The 11,955-nt window shown below is 35.3% G+C and overlaps 1 protein-coding gene across 7 annotated transcripts in view; it reads left to right on the top strand.

Moving 5' to 3' along the window:
- Positions 1-11,428, top strand: part of MBNL1 (muscleblind like splicing regulator 1) — a 194,375-nt gene extending 182,947 nt beyond the window's left edge. For all 7 annotated transcript variants that reach the window (XM_065410401.1, XM_065410400.1, XM_065410403.1 and 4 more), the window contains 4 exons: positions 425-460; positions 1,178-1,272; positions 4,735-4,809; positions 7,983-11,428. In XM_065410401.1, the coding sequence (XP_065266473.1) occupies positions 425-460; positions 1,178-1,272; positions 4,735-4,791 (188 nt within the window). In that variant the 3' untranslated portion in view covers positions 4,792-4,809; positions 7,983-11,428. The remainder of the gene's footprint in view (positions 1-424; positions 461-1,177; positions 1,273-4,734; positions 4,810-7,982) is intronic.
- Positions 11,429-11,955: the final 527 nt, after the last annotated feature.

The following is an 11,955-nucleotide window of genomic DNA, read 5'->3' on the forward strand; positions in this document are numbered from 1 at the left end:
ACATGTTTGATCATTTCCTCTAATCTTAATAAAATATAGATTAAAAGAAATACACATTTATTTTTATGCTAACGAAGTTTGTCAGAAAGATAAAAAATGAATGAGATTAAAACAGAATTTTGAAATAAGCCTCGAGACCTTTTCTAGTAATATTTTATAGACAAATGAAACTATATAGAAATAAAGGCAAACAAAATGTACCAGCACACAGTTCAATCAGCTTTTTTCTTCACTTAAGACTAGTTCTAATTGATCACTGTGCTATTGTATGATTTGATTGTGCTGACAGTTACATGCCACTGTTCCCATAATAACAATTTTTCTTCTTTGTTCAAATGAAATTTTCTAATTACACGTGTGATGGGTTGTTTTAATTCTTTTCCCTTTTCAAATCCACCTTCCTGTTGCAATGCATGATGGGCAGGCTCAATATTGTGCATGACACCCGCTACAAGTGTTGGTAGGTGCCAGCTTTGTTTCTTGATTATCTTAAACCTGTGGTGCAGCTCACAGACCCTCAAAATCCACTGCTAGGTTTTAACTTACAGCTCTTGTGCCAATCCATTCCCCCCACCCCCATCACACCCTCTGCACTAACACCTGTCAATTAAATGCAGTTGTTTTATTTAATTGACATGGACACCTAGAAGTTGGATAGTAGTGTTCTGAATTGCACATTTTTCCTTGGTGGATTTTGATTGGACTATGAGTTTGTGTTTAGAAACTATCTTGTATTAAGTAACATACTGTATCTTACTATAGTAATATAAAATATACTTTCATTCAAACTGATTAATTTTTGTGTGGTAGATACTTGGATTGGATTTTCTTGTTTGTGTTTTTGTTTAGACATAAAAATGTAAACATAAGGACATTTTAAAATACTTTGGTTGATTTCATATTGAAACAATTGAACTTGTTTGTGTTGATTTTCTTGATTTGATGGTAACAAGCATTTTTCCCTTTTTTTCCTCTTTCATTTCCCTTTCTCCCCTTCTCCCTGGAATGTTGTCCTGCTTTGCACTGTGATTGCATGTCACTCGCTGGCAATGATGTCTCGTCACATGGCTTATTGCTATGATAAATACCATGCTCAATTATTCTATCACATGTTGTCATGGTTCCCATACTGCTACACTCTTCTGTATGTTGGCTTATATGATTATCCTTCCGAAAGTTCCCATGGTGCACGGTGCTACGCCAGCCACTGTGTCTGCAGCAACAACATCTGCCACAAGTGTCCCCTTCGCTGCAACAGCCACAGCCAACCAGGTTTGCTAATTTACAGCTTTGTTCCTTAAAAACAACTTGAAATTGGTGCTTTTCCTGAGCATGGGGGTTCTGATTTTACTTCTTGTTGGCCTACACATTCTCTCTAAGAGCTGTAGCATAGCTTAGTAAGCTTTTGTCCAGGCTCAGAAGGTGCTACAGCTCCTTTTCTGATGCTAAAAATATTTTACATGAGACTTTCTGATGCAATCTTGACATTTCATAGGCCATGTAGCTTATTTATCTTTTCATAGATCTAAAGAGACAGGCATAGTACACAGAATCCAATTTTTCTGTGCACATAAAGCCTACAGTTCTTTTGCATGCAAAACTCTGGTCAAAGCCAGTGGAAGCTGTGCGTGGAGGGATTACAGGATCAGGAATTTAAGAGTCTGGACATGTTCTGAATCTCTTCAAAAAACAAAACAAAAACATTTGTGCTTACGCCACCCAGAGGCACACTTGTAAATCTTTGTCTCAACTTGTGAATTAGTTAGGAGAGGCCTCATTAATTTTATAATGGACAAACTTTAACTAACTGAATGGCCATTATAAACCTGACTAAACTCTTTCTAAACTACCACCATGAATGTTGATGCATAAAATAAGGATGAAAATAAATGCTTAACAAGTTAAACTTCTCCTTGCACTGCCACAAACAACGCTGTAAAGATAAATGTTGTGGGCCACATTTACATGGGTGCATCTCCCATTTACTCCAATGGAAACTGCACTTACATAAATGAGGATGGAATTTGGCCTAGTGTTTTAGCTCAATAGATTGTTAAAAATTCAGTTGTTTTATACTACATCATAGTTGGAACATTAAATGTAAAGAATAAAAACATTCTAAAGACCATTTCCTTTCTCTTTTATTTAAATCTACCCAGAAATAAATTTTATAAGTCATACTGCAAATTTAGAATTCGGGCACATTATCATTGTGCTAAAAACATAGCACCAAATTCTGTGCTAAAATGCAAGTCGTGCTCTCAATCAATTCATTGGGAGGCCCACAAATGCCTTTACGTTTTTTTTGTTTGTTTTTAAAAATGTCCTTAACTCAGTTTCCAATTTTGTGGGGGATGTTTTGCATTCACAATTAATTGCAGGAGTAAATGCTAGTATTTAAGGCCAGGATTTTCAAAAGTGCTTACCTTTGACCTAACTCTGCTTCAATTAAACTCTGAGCACTTTTTAAAAATCCAATCAAGTTGTCGGAGCTCTGGACAGTAGTACTTGTGCCTGAAATCTGTTGCACCTGCAGGCAACTGCACTTGTAAAATAGGATGCTAGTTCTAGAAATCAGGAACCTGTTCCTGCAAAGTGTTGAGCGCTGTACATTTTTCATTGAGAGTTGAGAGCTCTGAGCCGCTTACGGGGTCAGGCCCCGAGCCTTAGTATTTGACCTGGAGTATCCTGTTGCTTGCTATGCACCACCTTTTTTGCTAAGCCAACTGTAAACTCTTTGGTGGCATATGCAGTAATTGGCATCTTAGCCATCATACCTGAAAATCACACTGGTATAATGATTTATAAGTGTGCACATCAGATTCCCTTGTGTTATTTAGATATTTAAAAAACCCAAACAATAATCTGGTCAGTTTTCACAGAAGCTGAATGTAATTTCTCACCACATACCTCTTTTTGCTAGAGGAAAAAAAGGCTTAATTTTGTTTTTCGGTGAGTAACTAAGTCTCTCACAGATTTAGCCCAGAATAAGAATAATTTAATATCCAGGAATACTCATGGAGAAGTTATCATTCTTGTAAATAAGTGTCAGCCAAATAAATCTACTGTATGTCAGACATATCTTAACAGCATGAGTCATTTACTGCACAATTCAAATAATGTTGATTGTATAGCCTGCATACCCCTAAGAATTGCTGGCGTGAGCAAAACCACAAAATGCCTGTTCTCTATGTGAGGTACCACGCATTTGTCCAAAGAGATTGTAGGGAAACTTTCTGTTGCAGAATCTGACCATTTCATGCATATCCTCCCTAGACCCTCATAACACACTTCAGTAAAGTATTGCAGCCAAACCTCAATATATACATATATAATTAATATATGTATATAGTATGTAAGCAATGCTGAAATTGTTTAATGCCACACAATGCAATGCGCATGCATGCGGAAGGTCTTAAGATCTGGCCCTTCATCTTCATTGACTGGTGTTGAAGGTCCTTGGTATGTTTCGACAGCACTATCCCTGATGCTTCTACACAGTTGGGTGCAACATCTTCTCCTGCAGCAGTAGACAAAATGGTATGAGAAGCTTCATTATGCTTGGAGCACATTTCTGTGCAAGTTGGCAATGCTGTAAAACTGTATAAAGATGACAGGTAAAGAGAGGGCATTAGAGGTGGAAAAAAAAAAAACCAACCACTAAAAACATTGAATTTGTTTTAGAGAAATATTTCCACCCTCCCTTTCTTTTGCAGGTTTATGTATCAAACTTATTAGCTGATGGGAAATATAACTTGTATGACTGTAAATAGCTGTTAACCTTGAAAAAATCAGTATCACATCATATTGCAGGGCTTGTTTTTCTATACATAAATGCGTCTTTCCACTTCCCAGTCCTGTTTGTGATGAAAGTTTATGTATATTTCCTTTAACATTTGTAATTCGATGAAAACACAATACTGTTTTCCCTCATTGATGGCCCTATTCTGCAAGGCCTGTGTACTTGCACTCCCACTGACTTCAATCTATGTGCCACCCATTGGAGGCTTGCAGGATCGAGCTCCAGAGAGATGGTTGACTTGTGTGCTTCTTTGCTACTTCTAAATATTATCTTGTGGTTTTAATTTAAAAAAAATACTATGGAAAATGAGTTGATAAACTTTAGGAGCCATTGCAAATTCTATTGACAAAGGCCAACATTTTGAGAATTGTTCACTAGTTTGGGGTGCCTTCCTTTTTTGGTGCCAAACTTTGACACTTTGTACCACATTTTTATAGGGGAGGAGGTTGAGCTCAGCTCAACTGTGGGTCTTCACCCTCTGTGAAAACAGTGTACAAGGTATCTTAAGTTTGGCACCCAAAAATGGAGACACCCAAAGTTAATGATCACTGTGCAAAATTGAGCTGAAGTTGTTTAACTGTAGAGTTTATTGTTTCAAATGAAATACCCAAATCACAAAACTTTGTGTAGGCCAACAAAAAGGGCTCTTCTCAATTACTGCACTGCATGAACTTTTGTAGATTTTAACTTCTCTTACTTTCTAAACAAACAATAATACTTATTTACATTGGTCAAACAGTACTTACCACAATGTTTTTCAGTTTTAAGGTGCTACTTTAGCACTTCAGTTTACTTTAACTTATAGTATAAAGTCTATCACCTCACAGCTGATCCCCACTTTTCTGAACCGTTGTTATGTTCTTTAATAAAATGTTCTCTCTCTTGGTTGATTTGTTGCACATGTTATTCATTGTGTACATTTTTACCTATAGATACCCATAATATCTGCCGAACATCTGACTAGCCACAAGTATGTTACACAGATGTAGACATTTTGTCATCAAACAGTAAGTTTACAATGTATTGCTTGCATAGTTTTCATACTCTCTTTGTGTATGTGTATAACTTGGCATTTTCAGGGACATATTGGATTTTAAAAAAATAAAAGCTATGGAAAAATGTTATGAAAGAATTGATATGGGTTTCTTTGACATTACTCAACTTCTGGCACATGTCAGTCACAGCATTCATATAGAAATGATTTTTAAAAAAATATTACAGAAACTGACAAGTGTGTGTGTGTGAAATGAGTTGGTGATTTCAATCTACCCTAGTCAACAAAATCACAAGGCTGCCACATCTGGCATTAACAATCACCATTGCTGACACTCTCAGCAGAGGCCAAGGGTCAAACAGGCAGAAAGCTGAACTCCCCTCTTCCCAGAAACAGATCTCACAGATTCTGCACAGCAGCTACTCAGTAGCCTGTAATTTACAATACTTACCAGAGTTCCCACCACTCTACTTTTGCAGGTGATGTACGTGATGGTGGAATCAATAATCTCTTCCCTATCCCACCTGCAACCATACCCTTTCTGCTAGCGTATTTGGAGTTTGTGCAGAGACTCTTTTCATAATGTTGAACGGTGAGGAGACCATTCCTCAACCATTAGGCTTAAGTGATGTTGAGAATCTTGCTTCCAGCCTTCTGCATTTCACCCTTAATTATGTGATCTGCTTCTTAAAACATCAGCCTCCCATTTTCAGGGGGCTCAGGATGTAGCGAACTCTTTTTATCTGCCCTGTGTTTGTCCCCTCCAAAAGATACAGCAGTTATCAACTTTAAATTAATGCTGTTCATACCTCTAGTATATGAAAGGCCTTTTGGGGAGGGGAGGCCCCAGGTTGTTAGCACTGACACTCACTGTGATGGGGCACCAGTATTTGCTCTAATACCCCCACTTTGTTAGCTGGAATTGTAAACCTGCAGGAGCAGGAAGTGCCATGTTAATTACTGTTGACTCACTATGGCAGGTATAAGGAGGTGGAGTCTGATAAGCCAAGTCTGCCCCAGTAATTTAGCAATAATTGACCTGCAGCTCCCTGTAAGGTTCCAACACCTTCTAACAGGGTGAAGTAACTGGAGAATGCTGCCATCTCATTAGAGTGGGCTTCAGCTTCTAGTGCCATCTTGCTGCCCTGCTGGGGAAAGTAACCCTGGGACCAGCCAAGCTTAGAATGGGGCTCATATAGTATTATTTTGGAATGAACTCTCATTAATAAAACCAGAGTTTATTAAATGAGAATTTAGGTTTTGTTTGAGACTGGACAGAGGCACCACTATCTCTTATGCCCCGTGGGCCATATTTGGGACAAGTCTCTTTACTGAGAGTTGCTTTAGAAAGACCTATTAAATTGCAGTGTCTGCTAAGCCAGACTCTGTAATTGAGAATGAGAATTTAGTCATCAGCCTAACTCAGCCTGTGGCTTCTCTTGAGCGCAGGTTGCCAAATTATGATAAATTATGTGTGGTATTTTTGTGAAATAGGTTACATAGTAGAGAGAGGTCATGCTGAGAATACAAGCTCAATTTCTACTTGCATATGTTTGGCTTGAACTACAGTCCTAGATATTATGTTTCAGATCTTTATAATTTAACCTTTCTTCACAAAGAAAGACTTTTACTTGACTTTACCTGTAGCGATTTTTCCCCCCTGATCTTTCTATGATGAAATCCTAGTTTAAATTTATGATTTGGGCTGTTCTTTTTTGTTTCTGTCTGATATAGTATCTTATCCAACTACACTAGGCTAACTTAATAGCTGCAGCAAATAAATATAGCACTTCACTCCCACCCCCATCCCACTACAGAGGTACTGTCTACTAGTCAGGTTCGAGCTGTAAATAACTTATCATTCACTATGGCCAAGATCCTCTGTGGTATTTAGGTACCTAGTTGCCATTTTTATCAATGATTTTCATAGCCCCTTCATTGTAATCTTTCTTCAGCGGAGGAGAAAATTTATTCTTGACACTAGTTGATGATCAATCCTGAAGAAAAAGGATTGATACCCCTTGTAACTTTTATCCTAGCTGGAGTGATTTCAGATATTATTGTAGTCATAGTCCAGTCCTTTTTTAAAAAATTCACACTAAGCTATTTGCCTTAGCATTATCCTACAACAGTGACTTCCACAGGTTAATTTATTATTGCATTTAAAAACTACTTCCAGTTATTCCTCTCCCCTTACTTGTCTCCTCACCCAATTATATCATCTATTTAATTTCTCCTGATATAAAACACCACCTCCCCTTTCTCAGTTTCTACTTGTATTGCCATTCTCTGGGCCTTTTCTATTTCTGCTATGTCCTTAATGAAATGATGTGCCAAAACGGAATGCTTTATTAAGGTGAGAATGTACTATTGATTTAATATATGGAATCATACAAGTTCCTTATTATTCTGTTAGGCCAATTTTTTCAAATTTTCAAAAGCACCTAAGTGACTTAGGCCCAAAGCCTCAGGCACCTAACTCCCAGTGATTTCAATGGATTTTAATCCCTTAATGGCCTAAATTCTATTTTCAAAACGACAGGCACTTAAGTGTTTATGTCTCATTAAAAGTCACTGGGACTTTGGCTCCTAAGTTGCTTAGGCACTTTTGAAAATGTTACCCAAAAATCTTGGTCCCAACAAAGTCAATGGGAATACCGTCTACTGACTCCGTATACTCCAGTGGGACCAGGACATGGCCCCTAACACAAAGCCAGTAAGTGAGTGGTATACTGTTAATCCTAAGATTTTACTAGGTAGAGGAGGCTATAAAATTCAAGAGATGGGGTTCTCAAACGAGCCGTCAGCCTGCACCCCCAAACCACGCTTCTCCTCCAGCATTTATAATAGAGTTAAATATAAAAAATGTGTTTTTAATTTGGAAGGAGGGGTTGCACTCAAAGGCTTGCTGTGTGAAAGGGGTCACCAATGCAAAAGTTTGAGAACCACTGTTCAAGAGCAACAGGATACTATTTTATTATACATGGTCAATATGTATATTATGTCTAATATGTCTGCAAAGTAAAACTTTTCTGTGAAGAAATTATTTGAGGGACAATCCTGTAGCCTTTTTGTAAGCAAAATTCCTCTTGACTTCAATGACCGATTCGCCTCATGTTGAGATTGCTTTAAGGAAATGAATGAAAATGCTAAATTCATTTTCTTTCTGCCTGCTTCCCTTTCTAGATCATACTAAAGAGAAAAGGACAGTGTGCTTGGATAGAGAAAAGGACACGAGCATTAGCCATAATGTATATACCGTCAAGCCACACACAAAAATTCCCTCAGCAGTAAGACATCGACATACTGCATGTTAACAAGATGAAATGACAACTTGGAAATCCACTGCACACTGTTGCCTATATACTTTGTACATTTAATTGATATTTGTGCTGAGGTGATCTTATTGTCTAAATCTACAACATTGTCTATCTTTTCTAGCACAGAGGTATGCCTATATATTTAAATATGCATACATAGTCTATTTCCTACATAATCATATATGTCATCTTGAAAAGACAGACTATGATGTAATCATAAATCTATTATGTATTGGTACGTCTGTAGACCAAGATATAATTTTTTAAAGTAAGTTTATTTCTTTCAAGGTTTACAAATAACAAAGGTGCACCTTGTATTTAAAATTGCCATTATAGATGAGAGCGTGCATGCACAGTAATTTTTGTTTAAGAGTAATATTTTTAATGTAATAGATTGTAAGAAGTGGTAAGAGAGGTATCTGACAGAGATGAATGTGCCAAGCAAAACCACAACTGTGTATATTTTAAAGCACATCAATGGCTTTAAGTACCATGTTGTTAAGGATTCTCATGAAGTGCCATAGACTGTACATCAAATTAGAGTATTATTTCTGCAGTGTTATTTTCAGAGCCACATTTTTGCTTATTTTGTTAGTACTATTCAGTCAAAGGCACCATTCTGTTTCAAAACCAAAGCTGTCTCAGAAATGGCCGATTCAACCTATAATAAAAGTAGACAACAGAAAAACAAACTATCAGTACAGATTAACGTAACACATACTGGACATATAAATATATATAAACTATTTTAAGGCATTGTAGTGTAAAATTTATGCATATTATACTGAATAACTCAATATACAAAAGGGAAAAGCCATTTCTGAGACACAATAACAAAAATGTTTGAGGAACTTATTTTGCTTCTATTTATAGCCTCTGTCAAAAGTCAAAAGACTATAAATGCTTTGCAGAGATGAATTTCACTTTTGCTTAAATGTTTCATCAAAGTCACACTTCAAAATAGTGACTCTAAACAAAGAAGAAAGAAGCACTGACATCAGATGCATGATAAACCAAAATATGAAAAAACTGAGATGTTAATTAGCATAGAATTGGGTGGGTTAAATACCTGGGTGAGTTTTGTGATTTTTTTTTTTTTTTTTTGGTTCAGATTAACTGCTTATAGCCTTAGAAAGCCTTTACAAAATAATAATAATAAAAAAATAGATGTGCATTCAAGTTTTTAAGAATGGATTCATCCAAAGGAATTCCTTTTTGTGGTTTGGATGTTGCAGTTAGTAAAGGATATTTTTGCTCTGTTCAGCAAACTGCTGAAGTGGGGGCCAGGTCACTGGTAGTATAGCATGGAGTGGAAGAAGTGTGAGTTCAGTTATAGAACTTTCCATACTTCCAAGTTTACTGCAAGTTTTTATGCTTGAGAGAGATGCTTTCTAGTATAAGAATGATGTGTTGATTTTACTGATTGTACTGTACATCTATTAAAGCCTTAGATTATTACATTACGGGTTAAAACCCATACCAATGTAATTTCAATCGTGTTAAGAAAGTATAGATGACTTCACATGTTATTGTAGTTACTTACATTACAGAATATTACTTATTTTTCTTGTTAAAATGTAGTTTTTATTTCTTACATTTATTAGATCATTTTCATTTTCTATTACCAGTTGAATACCATTTCAGTTTATAGAATTTTGTTTTATTAGACTATACTGATGACTTTTTCAAAATACAAAAAAAAATAAAAAAATTAAAAAGTAGGTTTTTTTCTTCATAACATATTCAGTTTTGAATTTACATGTAGTGTCATGAGTATTTGTATTATTGTTAACTAAATGATTTATATTTTACTGATTTAATATTACAATGTAAGAACGTCAGTCATTGTTAGTTCTTGTCTAGTTTTCATTAAAAGAACAAAGATCTTTTATATGGATATCTTATAATTATATAATCATTGCTAAGTAAGAAGTTCAGTTGTTGCTATCGCAACAATCCTGGCAGACAATTGAATAATATTTTGATGATTTATTTTGTTTGTAATTAGTTATTATAAGAAAATCTAGATCCTAGATATTAGAATAAAATTTATTTTCTACTGTATCCATTTCAAATGTTAAAATATTGTTTAAATATTTTTTGAAATCCCTGAATATCAGGCCTTGTTATAAATAAGCTGCATAATCAATAGATCAAGGGACTTTTTGTTGATAATCCAAATACTCAAAGTTTACGTAACAAGAATTAAAGCGTGTGTGCAAACTCTTGAGGGTTGATTATGCTGCAGTTTAGCATGTGGGAACGTATAGAGAGAAGGTTGACTTTTTGCACTTCTGTATATAGTCAAAAAAGAGAGAAACCTGTATAATAGTAAGATCTTATTTTGAATAAAAATGTCTATAATTACAAGGAGTTTTGTTAAGGCTAATAAAATTACAGGCTGAACAAAATTGCTTGCAAAAGTGGCACAGAGTTAGCACTCCATACCCCTTCAAAAAAGTTGCTTTGCTTTATGTGGACAGCTTGTAGTTTGCCAGGATTTTTTCAGCTGGAAAGATATGCCATCCTTCCAAGATCTCATGACTGACAAAAGCTCCACTGGTTCAAATCTGCCTGAAAATCATTACTTAAAAAGAAAAAAAAAATTAAAAAAAAGCAGGTACTTCAAACCATCAAGGTGAAATCATGGATTAAATATTCCGTACATTATTCAAAAACTACTGCATGTTTAAAGTATCAAAAACAAAAAAAAAATAAAAAACAAAAAAAAATAAAAAACAAAAAAAACAACCAACAACTATATTAAGGATATATTCTATTCAAAGCAGTTTCTGACAATTTCAGTGGTTTATTGTTCACAAAACAAAAATCTTCAAAACAGATATTGACTTTCACAAAAATTAAATCATGAACAGGCAAACCAAACAGCACACTGTAGCTGTAGTTATGTGATTATTTTTTATTGTAATGGTCCTGTTCTTTTAGCAGGTGAAAAACAAAAACCTATCAAATGTTACCATTTGAATGAAAAGCACTCAAGAAACCATGTAATTACATAAGCCAAAGCTGGAAATAAAAATGATTAGGCCATTATTTTATGTGGAATATTCAGTATTCACACTGATTAATTAATAACGTTGCACTTACTTGCAACCCTGCAACTTTCATCTGCTGAAAGGACAGATGTGCTTGGTTTTACTATTATGTAATCACAGACTTACTTTTTGCTTGTAGTTGCTGCAAATTATGTACTCTGTCCTGGGCTGCAATTTGTTTCCATGCTTATTTTATTATTACTGCTATAGTTGACCTTGCTGTATGGAAAAATAAAGTGAAATTGCCCTAATAAAACTTCTCTTTCTTAATTATATTTTTCTATTTCAGATTAAAAATTACATTTGTTTTGTTTTGTGTGCAAGGGGGAATTATTTAAATGAAAAAGATTCTGTCTGCTCTCATATTTTTATTTTACAGTGTACACCATATTACATATGCAATACAGACCATGAAACAGTCCATTATATCCAAATCAGACATTTGCAATCCTTTACAGACCTGTCCATGCATTACTGAACATTCATTTTCTGAGTTCCTGACTTTATAGATTCATAGATTTTAAAGCCAGAAGATACTGTTTTGATCATCTGATCTAACTTTCTGCATAACACAGGCCAGAGATCCTTACCCAGTAAGTTCTGCAAAAAGCTCATAACGTCTGGTGGAGCTATAGCATATATTTAAGAAAGATATCCAGTCTAGATCAAAGAATTCCAGTGATGGAGAATCCGTAATTCAGAAGTTCCAATAGTTAATTACCCTCATGGTTCAAAATGTACACCTGATTTGTGTAGCTTATTTACACCTTATTTGCGTAGCTT

The sequence above is a fragment of the Emys orbicularis genome, chromosome 9, assembly GCF_028017835.1.
Source record: "Emys orbicularis isolate rEmyOrb1 chromosome 9, rEmyOrb1.hap1, whole genome shotgun sequence".
Classification (NCBI taxonomy): domain Eukaryota; kingdom Metazoa; phylum Chordata; order Testudines; family Emydidae; genus Emys; species Emys orbicularis.